The sequence below is a fragment of the Malus domestica genome, chromosome 10 (assembly GCF_042453785.1).
Source record: "Malus domestica chromosome 10, GDT2T_hap1".
In the NCBI taxonomy this organism is placed as follows: Eukaryota; Viridiplantae; Streptophyta; class Magnoliopsida; order Rosales; family Rosaceae; genus Malus; species Malus domestica.
This window is the reverse complement of record NC_091670.1, coordinates 5,574,018-5,588,834: the sequence shown is the minus strand read 5'-3', so window position 1 is coordinate 5,588,834 and position 14,817 is coordinate 5,574,018. Positions and strand designations below refer to the sequence as shown.

At 43.9% G+C, this 14,817-nt stretch overlaps 2 protein-coding genes across 2 annotated transcripts; both read right to left on the bottom strand.

The window, feature by feature from the left end:
* Positions 1 to 264: 264 nt before the first annotated feature.
* Positions 265 to 876, bottom strand: LOC139188513 (uncharacterized). Its single transcript, XM_070806099.1, has one exon. The coding sequence runs from the start codon at positions 874 to 876 to the stop codon at positions 265 to 267; it is 612 nt and encodes a 203-aa protein (XP_070662200.1).
* Positions 877 to 10,457: 9,581 nt separating this feature from the next.
* On the bottom strand, positions 10,458 to 12,080 carry LOC139188512 (uncharacterized). Its single transcript, XM_070806098.1, has one exon. It carries the CDS (start codon positions 12,078 to 12,080, stop codon positions 10,458 to 10,460), a length of 1,623 nt encoding a protein of 540 aa, XP_070662199.1.
* Between the last annotated feature and the right edge of the window lie 2,737 nt (positions 12,081 to 14,817).

The window sequence follows — 14,817 nt, the reverse complement described above, 5'->3', positions numbered from 1 at the left end:
CTCAACATCTTTCCGATATGCCTCTTGGTGTAAGGTAAACAACTTTTCCACGTCATTCCTAGGGTTTGGAATTGCTTGGACAAGTGTCGCCCACTTTGGGTAGATGCCATCTGCCAAGTAATACCCCATATTGTATTGACAGCCGTTGATGTAGTAGTCAAGTTGAGGTGCTTTACCTTCCGTCAAGTTATTGAAGAGGGGTGAACGCCCAAGAACTTTAATGTCACTTTGGGATCCAGGGACTCCAAAGAAAGCATGCCAGATCTATGTGTCATATGAGGCAATTGCGTCTAACACAACAGTTGGCTTTCTCGACCTTCCGCTAAAGCCTCCTTGCCATCTGGTGGTACAGTTCTTCCAATCCCAATGCATGCAGTCTAATGACCCTATCATGCCCGAAAACCCACGGTCTTCAGCTTTGCGAAGGAGCCGATTCAAATCTTCTTGATTTGGCTCGCGGAGGTACTCTTCTTTGTAAAGCTGAACAATTGTGTCACAAAATTCTTGGAAAGTATCAAGGCATGTAGACTCAAACATACCATGGGTTTCATCAATCGAATCAGCTGGGGAGCCATAGGCCATCATTCGGAGTGCAACAGTAACCTTCTGATGAGGTGAGAAACTAGGGCGGCCTGCTCTGTCCCGCTTCTGTCGAAAGTACGGATTGACCTGCTGGACATCACAAAGTAAACGCTCGAAGACATGACGCCTCATCCGGTAGCAACATCTGAAATCCTCTTCTGTGTACACCGAGTTGAGGTCGAAGTAGTTGTTCATCAGATTGGCATGTGTCATCGCTCTGTTTCGTGGTTTGTAAGAACGACCAGCAATAAAGCCACCCCATTGAGGTTGTTCCTCAGTTGGTTGACACACCATGGCCGTAGCCATGGCTGCTGCTGTGTTTTGTTTGTTGCGCATTACTTGAACTTCTTCATCAGACTCCTCATCTTCTCGTCTCATTTGCGCCCATTTTGCTTCTCTTTTGGAATTGGATGAGGACCCTCAGTTGGAATATGAAGAGGATCCAAAGTTGGAATTCATTGCAAACTTGAATTGAAAGAGATTGAATTTAAATAGATTGAATTCAAAGTTGTGTGAATTATATTCCAATATCCATCCTATTTATAGCAAAAAAAAAATTCAAATCCAACAGCTAGTTGACATTAGCATGATGTCAGCTACCAACGGCTATCTGACGTCACTTAGCCGTTGGATTTGAATTTAAGTTGTAGTTTTTAAATAATAAATTATGTTTGGCCCTCGGTTGGAGACGGTTTTTTGTGAAAGGGCTAAAACGAGCCCTCTGGCCCTCTGGCCCTAGGTTGGAGACGGAGGCAAATATGATCTTGTACTGTTCATTAAAATATTAATATCTTGGAGAATCTTGGAGGACCAGAGGGCTAAAACGAGCCCTCTGGCCAGCCATCAAGGTTAATGGCATACTTTATCCTTGCATGACATGTACATGAAATACTAAGTTTCATACCACTGCATAATATATACCTCAAATTCTGTGGCATGCAACCACCATTTTTAATCTGCATGATGTCATATTAGTTTCATTACATAAAATGTTCCTGTTGATAAATTTGTGCTGACATCATGCTCTGCGTGATTTCGTTCACGCTCATCTCTTAAGGGTTGAAGCTAGGAGCACCCAGAGATATTCGTGGTGCCTATTCGGTTTCTGTTGTGCCGTTTACTGCCTTTGCCAAGGTATGCTTATACGTGTTTTCTTGGTGGTTTTTTTTTAATAAGCATTAGGTTGTTGGATATCAAATGGGAGAAAAGGGTTTTACATTTGGTTAATCAGGTTGTATGAATGTGGGGTATTCATGTGTTGCTACTGTTGAGTTGTTTTTGGTAGCATGTACGGTTTACAATTGTGTTAAGGGGTTATTGTTATTGTTAATTATTTGATAATAGTGGCGGTATGATTTGTTTTTAATGAGAATGAAGTATTAATAGGCTCCGTTTATGATGCCAAACTCAACATTTGAGAGACGGTGGTAGAAGTTTAATTGGAACACTTTGTTAGTTTGTGTTACTAACAAAACAGTTGTTGTGGATGCAAATTTCTTCCTCCTTGATCTTGGACAAAATTGCACCTACAAAATAAATAACACCTTTGGTTATGGCCACAAGCCTCACGCGCCCACGATGAATGGGGGGGGCTTTGGCCGAAGAACCTCCGATGCCAAAGTTAGAATTTAGAGAGAAATAGTGTTTAGAGAATTTTGGGATTTTTGCATGAGTATTGGAATTAGTGTTTTGTGAAAATGGTACCCAATTTATAGGAGAGGAAAGGATGATTTATTTTGGGGGGTTATGGAGATAATGGGCTAGTTATTTTGGGGAGTTATGGAAATAATTGGCTAGTTAATTAGCAAATAGTAATAACCTAATTAACTAGCTATTTGAATGTCATAAAAAGGCAGCAACAAACAGGAAATAAAGGGCATGGCCGGCCCTAGTGGGTTTTTGGTTATAATTTGGAGGTTTAGTTGACAATTAAGGGATTGATTAGGTAATTAATCCCTTAATTAGTCAAGTTTAGGAAATATGAAAGGAAAATACCATTTAGCTAATTTATTAGCTAAATAATGGAATATAAAGTATATAGAATAAATTAGATTTTTGGGAATTACCTTATAGAAAGGATTTGATGAAATAGGCTTTAAATTGTTACCTATTTTGGGCACTTTTGATTTGGTTGAAAGATGATTGCCCGCTGCTCGTGCGTAGGAATCCCGGTATGCCTCGAGGGTATTTTTGTCATCTTTTGTCCAAAAGTCCACGTGTCGCCTAATGAATATTTTTGGCTCCACAAATGCCCCCACACATGTTGGGCTGTTTGCAAAAAAGGGCAACTGGTGTAGAGATTTTCTCGCTTTAGGCAACTCTGAATTGCTTCCCATTTTGTTGTTGATTCTCTCTTTTAATAGGAAATTTAATCCTTCTAGGAAAAGGAAATAAATTTCCTCAAAGCTTATTTAAGTCCACCTTAAGTGGATTATTAAATCAACTTTTTAGAGAGAAACTTATTCAACCTTACAAGAGAGAAAGAGAGCTTAGAGGATATTTGTTCCCCCTCCTCTAGCAATCTTCTTCGTCTTGCCCGTGCAAAGGATCGCCTTTCGGTGCGTGCTTCGTCTTCTCATCGCCTCTAGGTAAGAAAAATTTAATTTTCTTATCTTCATAATAATAATTTTTTTTTTTTTTTTTGGAGTCTCGGAACTTGAAATTGTCTTGACAATGGTTGAAGAGACTGCGGCACTGTTGCTGTGGATAGTAGGAGCGGACAAACCATGCCGTGGAATTTGGCATGGATGCTATGCTTCATGCGGTGGGTTGACACTGCAGTCTAGGCCTTTGTGCCTGGGCTGTGAGGAAGGAAAAAGTGAGGGGGCGTCTGCCCCTGTCAGCTAAATTGGGCCCGTGCCCTAGGAAAGAAAAAAGGCCTTAAGTCCTTTTTTGGGCTTTTTTTTTTTTTTTGCGGCTAAGCTTTTAAGCCTTTTTTTTTTTTTTTTTTTTTTTAATTTTTTGTCGAGAGCTGTTTCTTCTTTTTTTTTTTTTTTTTTTTTTTTTTGAAAACAACTCTCTAACAAATCTTCCTTGTACTTTTGCAGAATTTTCAAACATGTCTTCCTCGAGCCACAAGAATAATGATGGTGTGCCCCCGTTGTATCGTCAAGGCAAGTCTTTGAGCAAGATTGGCTACTTCAAAGCTGCTCACCTCAAGATTAGCTCCGACGATTTGTTTAGAGATTTTCTTGAAGCGTATTGGCATGCCATTCCGTCTGGAGTGCGTGTGAGGCGAGTTAAGGATGGTAGCAGCCGGGAACCATGCAGTCGAACTCGGAGAGCTATCAAGTTCCATCCTTACTATTTTGTGTTAGGGTTTACTTTCCCTATGCCGCGTTTCTTCCAAGAAGTGCTCTGCTCCATGAAATGTGCGCTTGCCCAATGTTCCCCGAATGCGGTCCGAGTGATGGTGGGGTTCCACAATTTGAACCAATTTTTTGACTTGGGACTAACCACCAACGAATTTTGGTATTTCTTTGACATAGGTCGTATTGATGGAGTTGGACAATTGCGAACTCGTCATAAGCTTTTTGATAATTCGAGCAAAAGAGATCATGATTGGGCCAAAGAGACTTTGGAGATAAGTGGAGAATGGGAATCTGACTCTTCTCCCGAGCTGCGTGTACCAACGGTCTTCATATCTGGTAAGCAGACTGCTTAGTCTTTTCGGTTGCTTTGCTTTAGTGCCAAATTATTCTTCAATTTTCTGATTGTCTTTCGTTTTTTTTTTTTTTGTAGATTCGGAATTTGGCTCAACTCCTAGGGTTTCTCCAGACATGAAAAAAGTACATGTCGCTCTGGGTATCCTTTCCGAGTATCGTGAGTGGCGTTGGCTGCTTAGTCCTCTTCGTAGGGAAAAAGGTGGGCTGCCCCTAAAAGAAGAAATACAACGAATCAAGGCAGACGCGATGGCTCGTCCTATCACTGTGATGGAGCCTACTATCAATGAAGGTGGGAAAAAGAAACATTCCCCGCCTGCTCAAGAGATGCCTGCTGAGAAGAAAACGAAGACTGCTCGTGGGGATTCTCCGGCTGCTTCCAAGATTATGATTGACTTGACTTCCTCTAAGGGCGAGAAAGAACGAACTGCTACATTTGTGCCGGTAACGCCTATTGCTTCGAAGGCTGCTAGCTCGATTGCTGAAAAAATTGCTCAGCGTAAAAGTTCCTCCGTGCCTTTGGTACCGAAGTTTGTGCCGAAGCGTCCGTCTGGGACTAACCCTGGCTTACCCCTGAAGAGGCTTGCTGCTATAAAGAGTGATAAGGTGCCCCTGTCTGCTAAAGTGGCGCAAAAAACTGCTTCTTCCGCTGCTGCAACCAACTCGTCTGCTGATAAGAATGAAGCTGCTCGTTCAGGCAGGCTTGAAGAATCCGCCAAGGCCGTTTCTGGGGAAGCTGCTAAGATTTGTGCACTTTTGAAACCAGATCTTCTTGAAGACATGGATGTATGTGCCAAGTTTGTTGATGGCGTCAAGGAGATTGTTGGTCCGAGTCTTTTTGCAAAGCACACCCCCGAGTATAGGAAGATTGCTCTACTAGCCATGATGCAGAAAACAACAATTCTGGCAGTCGAGTCTATGTTTCTTGACCAAAAGGACACCAAGGCTGCTAAAGAGATGGCAAGAACTATGGCTGCCGAAGCTTACTCCTCGGCCGAAAAAATCAAGAAATTGGAATCTGAGCTTGCTGCTTTGAAGGAATCTAATACTTCTGCCCCCATTTCTCTGCAGCTTGAGGCCGCTCGCCAGGAGATCATGGATTTGAAGACTAGGCTTGATGCGATCCAAATAAAGTATGAAAGTGCAGAGAAGGAAATCGAGCGTTACATACCTCAGATTCAAGATCTTGAGCGTTCAATATCTGAATTTCGCTCCGCTGCTTATGCAAAGGATGAAGAATTGATTGCTACTTACAACCAAGCGATCCACTTCAAAAAGGTTGTTAACAGGCTTGAGCCTCAAGTGTCGGAACTTCAAGGTGTTTTGAAGACCAACGACAATCTGAAGAAGGAAATTGAGGAGTTGCAGCGGGTTCGTGCTTGCTTGCTTGAGGAGAATGAGCAGTTGAAGAGTGAGAAGGATGGTTTCGAGGCTTCGCTTATTCAGAATCATCTCTATGGGCGGCCGTCTGACTTTGAGTTTTCCGGTAAAGACTTCGAGACCTTCTCTATTTCTCCAGAAGACTTGCTCACTTTTACCTTTAAGTCTTCTATCGGTGAAATAGCTGGAGGAGTTGATACCCAGGCTGGAGCAGTCGAGGGTAAAGATTCGGAGGATGCCGCTACTGAAAACACCAAGGCTGCTGAAGGTGTAACGACCGAGCAGTTGGGAGATGTCCAAACTACTGAAGAGTAGTCTTCTAGGTAGTTTTTAGGATTTCCATTTCTTTCCTTTGTTGCTTTTGCTTGAACTCCTTCGGTATTTGCTTGTTGTTTATCAATTTTGCTATAAAATTTAATAAACTTGCTTCTTTTGCTTTTCTCATCCTTGTTTTTTTTTTTTTTTTTTTTTTATATTTTTTTATTTTTACCCTAACCTTTAGACCTTATAGGCCAGTGGCAGGCGTGCTACTTTTCTATAAGCAGACAAGCCCACATAGCCTATGCAGCCGTAGGTGTTGATGTAGAACTTTTGCAAAGCTGTTAACCATAGGGTTGGCAGCCGGATGCCTTACTTACAGAAGCAGACGAATCCGCGTAACCACTTGGCTATTCAATCTTGGCTTTTTCCAATTCCGTAGGCTGTGTAGCAAGTTTCACAACACTTTAGGATTTGGTGTAGGTTATTCTGCGTTTGGTAGAGGTGAAGCTTATCGACTACGTAGCATGTCGGCAGTGGATAAAATCTTCGCATGTGCATGCTAACTTGTTTAACCTTTCACAACAATGTGCGGTTGCATAAGTTTAGCGTGGTTCTACTGCTCGAAGGGCAAGCCGTAGGCAATCTTCTAGAAATCCGTAGGCTACCTTAGTGCACTCGGTAGCAGCTTTAGGTTTCCAGGGCAGCCGCCCATTGGGTGTGCTGCATAATGTGCCCCTTCCGTCTCTAGGGCCCGGTTCCCTGCGGATTAAGCCGATAGACCCATAATCCTTCAACTAGCTAAGCCTTAAAACAGACCATTGTGGCTACTTCTAGGAATCCCGGCACAAGCCATCATGCACCTAGTTATACTAGGGCAGCCAAGCTCATCCACGTCTGGATATTCGGAGTGTTGAGCTTATCCTCCCGCCTTGGAGAGCACAGTTGGTACCTCGGGGGGTGCAATATTCTTTTGAAGTGCAGAAAAAGATAAGTTGTTGTAGACATATAATAAGACCAAGTTACAAATTACTTTTGAATTCTTTATTGAAAAATGAATAAAATGAGCAAATAACTTGGCTGCAAAAACTGCATGATGATTGGATAGTCCTCGGTTTACGAGGTGGTGCCCGTTGAGCTGCTCGAGTCTTCGGGTCTTGATATAGTGTGAAGTCACACATGGTATTTCCTCAAATTGTAGGCGTTCCATTGCTTCTCGATCTCTTTATCATTCATGGTAGCAAGTGTATAACTACCATTGCCGCCTACTTTGCTGATCTTGTAAGGACCTTCCCAGATGGGGTCCATTTTTTTCGAGCCTTTTCTGCGGGTAGTGATGAAGGCCTTTCTTAGGATTAGGTCTCCGGGTTGGAACTGCCGGATCTTAGCCCTTTTATTGTAGCTGGAAATGAGCTGCTGCTGGTAGGCTGCGATGCGGGTGATGGTTTGTTCGCGCCTCTCTTCTGCCAGATCTAAATCTGTGGCCATCTCTTTACTGTTCTACTCAACGCTTGGCAATAGAGTGTTGATGCTTAGCATGATGATGTTGGGAGGAATGATTGCTTCCGAACCAAACGCCAAAGAAAAAGGAGTTTCACCGGTTGCTCGTCTTTTGGTGGTACGATATGCCCATAAACATCCCGGGAGCTCATCTGGCCATTTTCCCTTTTTGTCTGTGAGGGATTTCTTGAGGCAGTCGAGGATCGTCTTGTTAGATGCTTCGGCCTGCCCATTGCCTTGAGGATATCTTGGTGTGGACATGTGTTGTTTGATGCCGTATTTTTGGAAGAACTTTGCCAAATCTTTTCCCACAAATTGAGGGCCGTTGTCAGTGACGATGGACTGAGGGATGCCAAATCGGCAAATGATGTTCCTCCATATAAAACGCTCTATGTCCGTCTGAGTCGTGGTCATCATGGGTTCTGCTTTTACCCATTTGGTGAAATAGTCGGTTGCCACGATCATCATGCATCTGCCCCCCGTAGCAGGCGGCATAGGTCCTACCAGGTCGATTGCCCATTGCATGAATGGCCAAGGACTCGTTTGCGGGTGTAGCTCACTGGCGGGTAGTGCTGGTACTGGTTTGTAGCGTTGGCAGCGGTCGCACTTTTGTACTAATTCCTTAGCATCTTGGTGCATGGTAGGCCAGTAATAGCCTGCGTTAAGAGCCTTTTGGGCTAAGGATCGGCCTCCAGAGTGATTCCCACAAACGCCTTCGTGGATTGAGCTTAGAACCTTCAAGTCATCGGGAGGTGCTAGGCAGCGGAAATGTGGTCCGGTGTAGGATCTTCGGACTAGAATGCCATTCAACATATAGTAGTATGCCGACTTAATTTGGAGCTTCCTTGACTCCAATCTTTCTGTGGGTAATGTGCCGTTGACCAAGTAGTCTATAATTGAACTTTGCCAAGTGGGAGTTACACTAACCTGTGACACTTCGGCTATCGGCTCTATCTCTATGCTTGGCTTGTCTAGATATTCTACCGGAATGGAGCGTTTGAATTGGTGGTCAAGGGCGGAGCCTAAACCAGCTAGTGCATCTGCATGTGCATTGTCTGCCCACGGAACTTGAGTGAGAGTGTAAGTCTGAAATGCTTCAAGCTGCTGGCGTACTTTCTCTAGGTATTGTGCCATCCTTGGGTGTTTTGCTGTGTATTCCCCAGTAGCCTGGCTGGTGATTAGTTAGGAATCAGAATGAATTGTGAGTTTCTTCACCGCCAAGTCTTTTGCCATTCGGAGGCCTGCTAGTAGAGCCTCGTACTCTACTTCGTTATTGGATGCTTTGAAACCTAGAGTGATCGCCTGCTCGAGCATTGAACCATCTGGAGTAACAAGAACTACACCTGCTCCCGAGCCTTTATAGTTGGATGCTCCGTCGACATGCAAGTTCCAAAAATCTTTATTGGATGGAGTAAGTGTGGCTAAGGTACTCTCGGCTGCTTCTGGGGCGTCGTTGGGCCGCATTGTTGCGTTGCCTAGGCTAGGTGTGAATTCCGCCACGAAGTCTGCCAAGGCTTGGGCCTTTATCGCTGTGCGAGGTCGGAAAACTAAACCATATTGGCCAAGTTCCAATGCCCATTTCATCACTCGTTGAGAAGCGTCTGGACCATGTAATATTGATCGTAAGGGATATTGAGTCATAACAATGACTGTATGAGCTTGAAAGTATGGTCTGAGCTTCTGAGTCGCAACAACTAACTCCAAAATTAATTTTTCGATCTTTGGATATCTTGTTTCTACATCGAGAAGAGCTTTAGAAGTGTAGAATACCGGCAGTTGGGCCCCCATCTCTTCTCGTATGAGAGCAGAGCTCACTGCTACCTCGGAAACTGCCAAATAAATGTATAAATCCTCTATTGCTTCTGGCTTGGATAGTAAGGGAGGTGATGTGAGATAATTCTTCAAGTCTTGGAAAGCTTTTTCGCATTCTTCATCCCATTTGTCTCTTTGTGCCCTCTTGATAGCTTTGAAAAAAGGTTTGCATCGATCGGTGGATCGTGAGAGGAAGCGATTGAGGGCGGCTGCTCGTCCGGTCAAGCTTTGGATCTCCTTCAAGGTAGTTGGAGATTTCATCTCTATGATTGCTTGGATTTGCTTGGGATGTGCTTCAATTCCTCGTTGGGTTACTAAGTACCCTAAGAATCGGCCTGAAGATACTCCAAATGTGCACTTGGTGGGGTTGAGATTCATCTTGTACCTTTCAAGGATATTGAAAGTTTCTGCTAAATTACGAATGTGATCTGACCGCTGCTTGCCCTTTACCATGATATTGTCGACATAGACCTCCATGGTTACCCCAATTTTCTTTTTGAACATCATATTTACTAGCCTTTGGTAAGTGGCTCCCGCGTTCTTGAGGCCAAAGGGCATGACCTTGTAACAGTAAGTGCCTCGCTCTATCACGAACGCAGTTTTCTCTTTGTCGGGCTCATGCATGGCTATTTGGTTGTAGCCGGAGTATGCGTCTAAGAAACTAAGCAACTGGTTTCCAGAAGTTGAATCTACTAATAGATCAATCCGGGGGACAGGATAATGGTCTTTTGGGCATGCTTTGTTGAGGTCGGTGTAGTCTACGCAAACCTTCCATTTGCCATTCTCTTTCTTCATGACTAGTACGACATTAGCAAGCCATGCCGAATGTGCTACCTCTTCTATGAATCCGGCCTTCAATAGTTTGTCGATTTCTGCCTCGATGATCGCTACTCGTTCGGGTGCGAAATGTCTTCTTTTTTGAATTACCGGTTTGGCAGTTGGATCGATGTGCAGCTTGTGGCAGGCCACTTTGGGATCAATACCGGGCATGTCGGATGGTGACCATGCGAAGATATCTCGGTTTTTCGTAAGGAAAATTGTGAGTTCTTCCTTCTCGTCTGGGCTTAGTCGTGAGCCAATTTTAGCCGTCTTTTCCGGCTATTGGGGATCAAGAATGATGTCTTCGACGTCCTCTTCGGGTTTCCATCCTATCTTGTCTGCTTGGGCGCCATCTTCTCGATCCACCTGCTGTAATTGCTATTTGGTAATTTCTTTACCCTTTTGGACTTCGGTAACCTTTACGGGGGTAAAGGTCTTCTTTTTTTATTCTTTCAACATTTGCACAGTGCATCGTCGAGATGAAACCTGGTCAGATTTGATCTCTCCGACTCCTCCTCCTGGGATGCGAAATCGGATTTTTTGATACTTGACGGAAGTGACGGCATCCAGCTTGATCAACCAAGGTCTCCCAAGAATCCCATTGTAGGGAGATGGGTCACTTACGATTGTGAATGTTTGCTTTGAGACGACTGGAGGTGTTTTTACGTCAAGTGTGATATGGCCGATGGCAGTTGAGGTGTGTCCGTTGAATCCAGTAAGTACCTCTGGCCGGCGTATGATTGTACTTTCCAGGCCCATCTTCTGAATGACCGAAAGTTGAAGTAGGTTGACTGCACTTCCATTGTCAACCATCATCCTGTCGACTATAGCATGGGCTGGTTGGACAGATACTACTAACGCATCGTCGTGTGGGAAGTCGACTCCTTCTGCATCCTGCTCCGTGAAGCCAATGATAGGTCCAGGTTGGGTATCGACTGTTTGAACTTGTGAGATTAGTAAAGCCTGCTGGATCTTCCTCTTTTTGGAGTTATTAGCGGCCCCTAAGTGCTCGGATTCAGCGAAAATGCCATTGATTCGAATCGTCTTAGTTGATGGCTCCTCATCTCCGTCTGCATTCCTTTTAGGCTGCTCAGCTGGCTTGTCCAAATATCTATCGACTTTGCCTTCTTTCACGAGTTTCTCTAGGTAGTTATTCCAAGTGTAGCAGTCGTTGGTTGTGTGACCAGAACTTCGGTGGAATGCGCAATACTTTGTGTGGTCCAACTTGGAAGTATCTCCTTTTGACTGTTTCGGCAACTTGAACCATGGTTCATTCTTGATGTCACGAAGGATCTGATGAATCGGAATTGAGAACTTAGAATAGTTATTGGTCATCGGGCCTTCTTTGGTCGTGGGTCGGTCCCTGCGCTTGACCTCCTGCCTGCCCTTGTTGGGTTGCTTTTCATCCTTCTTTTGAGCCGCTGCTAACTCTTTTCGAGGCTGTTCGGGAGCCTTTTCTGCTTGTCGAGCCTCGTCCCAAAGTGCATGCTTCTCCGCCAGAGCAAAGGAATCTGCTAGAGTTAGGTCTTCTTTCATGATCATTTCTCCAAACAGTGGGTGGTTTGCTGGTAGTCCTTTTTGGAAGGCTGCACTTGCTATCGAGTTGTCGCATCCGACGATCTTCACCTTCTCCGCTTTGAATCTCTTCACGTAATCGCGAAGTGACTCTTTTGGGTTTTTCTTTACGTTGAACAGGTGATCGGACTTTTTCTTGATCGAACGATAAGATGAGTATTCTTTGGTGAAAACCAAGGAAAGATCATCAAAATTCTGGATGGATCGTGCCGGCAAGGTATGAAACCAATCTTGTGCCTCGCCTTGTAAAGTAGTGGCGAATATTTTGCACATAAGGGCGTCATTATTCCGATAAAGGACCATTGCACTTCGGTAATGCTTCAAGTGTCTTTCGGGATCTCCGTCTCCTTTGAAAGATATGAAGTGCGGCATGCTAAACTTGCGTGGAGGCTCTGCCTGCTCGATCTCATCCGTGAAAGGTGACCTACTTATGTTGGTCATATCTCGCCTTAGTGCTTCATCAACCATTTCGTTGCGTCGAAAATCACGCATCCGTTCATTGAAAAGCCTTTCTACCTCTTCTTGGATCAGCTTTTGTTGGGGTAGCGGAGTCTTCGGCTGCCCTTGGTCTTTATCTACCGGTCTAGGCTGCCCTTCTTCTCGCTCGGCTCGTCTATGCCATGGCTGCAATGTATGAGATAGATTCCTAGCAGGCGAGGGATTTCTTTGTAGGCTACTGATGGAACTAGAGCCGGATTGAACGATTGTTTCCTTCCGTTTGTCAGGCTGCCCGCTCCGATGTAATGTGGAGGATACTCCTTGTGAGCCTAATCACGAATGAATGCTTTGCCTGGAAGGCTGCCCATGTTGATTATCAAAGCGTGGCCCCAACCGTGAATGTATACTTGCTCGTGGGCCTAATCGAGAGTGCACGCTCCTCCGCGCGCTAAGACGGAAGTATACGCTATTTCGGGGGCCCAATCGAGAGTGTGCACTGTCTGAATGCTCGACTTGTGATGGGTTGAACGGCTGCTTTCCAAGTCGCTGCTTAAAAGGCTCCTTGTCTACCCTTGTTCTACTTCGGGAAACTTCATTGTGGGCGCGTTGCATCTCAGTGCGTTGCAAAAGTTGGTTTACCAAGGTAGTTTATTGTGCAAGGGCGCTCGTCAATTCTATGACTTGTCGGGACAAGTTTTGTTCGCCATTCGGATTGGAAGAACTTGGATGGAATGCACCTCCTTGAACAATAAAAGGGTGGTTTACTCCAAGTGCGAGATTTGAGTTGGGGAATGTCAAATTTGCGGAGAAATGTGGTGCAAACGCCTCAGCCTCGATGATTGGTCCGGATGGTTGAGATTGTCTCGGGCCGACTTGGGCAGCTTGGGAAACCATGAGAGCAGGCTGGGCTGCGGGGGCAGGCTGGATCACTGGGGCAGGCTGGATCGTTGGAGCAGGCTGGGCTACAAGAGCAGGTTGGATCACGGGAGCATGCTGCTCAATGCGCGGTGCATGTGAATGCGAGGCTTGGGCTTGGGTCCACATAAACTTGGATGGCACGGCTTGGATCATGGTCTTGGTACCGTGAACCTTGGATGGCACGGCTCGGGCCGTGGTGAAGGTTCCATGGACCTCGCCACAAGTGGTTACCGAAGTAGCCACCGCGGTGGTTCCCATGGTGGGTGTGGCGAAGGCATCATGGACCTCGCCGCGGGTGGCTACCGAGGTAGCCACCACGGTGGTTCCCATGGTGGAAACTCGTGGTGATGATGCCGCTCCCCTCATTGTTGCATTTTGCCTCACGGATCTCCGCAATTCCATTTCTTGAATATTAGAATTTTCACTTGTGGAATTTTCTAAATTTCTAGCCATTATATTTTTCTTATACGTTTTATCAAAGAACCTTTGTAAGTGAAAAATTCTATAAATAAGAACGTACGAAAAATATTCAAATGGACTAGAAAACAAAGAAAAAACCTTTTTGTGCGAGAGTCTTTTACGAGTATGGATTTCAACTCTCAATGAAAGCACCAATTTGTGGATGCAAATTTCTTCCTCCTTGATCTTGGACAAAATTGCACCTACAAAATAAATAACACCTTTGGTTATGGCCACAAGCCTCACGCGCCCACGATGAATGGGGGGGCTTTGGCCGAAGAACCTCCGATGCCAAAGTTAGAATTTAGAGAGAAATAGTGTTTAGAGAATTTTGGGATTTTTGCATGAGTATTGGAATTAGTGTTTTGTGAAAATGGTACCCAATTTATAGGAGAGGAAAGGATGATTTATTTTGGGGGGTTATGGAGATAATGGGCTAGTTATTTTGGGGAGTTATGGAAATAATTGGCTAGTTAATTAGCAATTAGTAATAACCTAATTAACTAGCTATTTGAATGTCATAAAAAGGGGGAGAAAATGGCAGCAACAAACAGGAAATAAAGGGCATGGCCAGCCCTAGTGGGTTTTTGGTTATAATTTGGAGGTTTAGTTGACAATTAAGGGATTGATTAGGTAATTAATCCCTTAATTAGTCAATTTTAGAAAATATGAAAGGAAAATACCATTTAGCTAATTTATTAGCTAAATAATGGAATATAAAGTATATAGAATAAATTAGATTTTTGGGAATTACCTTATAGAAATGATTTGATGAAATAGGCTTTAAATTGTTACCTATTTTGGGTACTTTTGATTTAGTTGAAAGATGATTGCCCGCTGCTCGCGCGTAGGAATCCCGGTATGCCTCGAGGGTATTTTTGTCATCTTTTGTCCAAAAGTCCACGTGTCGCCTAATGAATATTTTTGGCTCCACAGTTGTGATACTAATCTAGAGCTACTTTCATATTGATTCACCATCATTGATAAGTTTTCTTTGGACCCTATAGAAATCATAATTAACCATTCACTAATCTACTGCTTCATTGTCATTAACTCTTTAGATTGGGAAGCAACTCTTTAGATTGGGAAGCACCGTATTGTTTCCAAATGATTAATTTGATAGGTACTTAACAATTTCCCAAGTCATGAGGCACTTGCTTTTTTGTGTGTAAAAGACTAATACCATGCGTCCATGATAACTATTATAATTAAGAACCAATTTGTATAAAAATACCTCAATGATTTTGAACGACATATATGTCCATGATAATTAAGAACCAAGTTGTATAAAAATACCTCAATTATTGAGAACGACATATATGTCCGACTAGTTTGATTGAAAATAACAATTGTTCAAATTGCAAAGAAAATGAAACATTCTCTCTCTCCTCTTTTTCTCTCCTATTGCATTTGG

Excerpts from the sequence above, each read along its gene's own strand:
- LOC139188512 (XM_070806098.1), bottom strand. The coding sequence starts at position 12,080 with ATGCGTGATTTTCGACGCAACGAAATGGTTGATGAAGCACTAAGGCGA.
- LOC139188513 (XM_070806099.1), bottom strand. The coding sequence starts at position 876 with ATGGTGTGTCAACCAACTGAGGAACAACCTCAATGGGGTGGCTTTATT.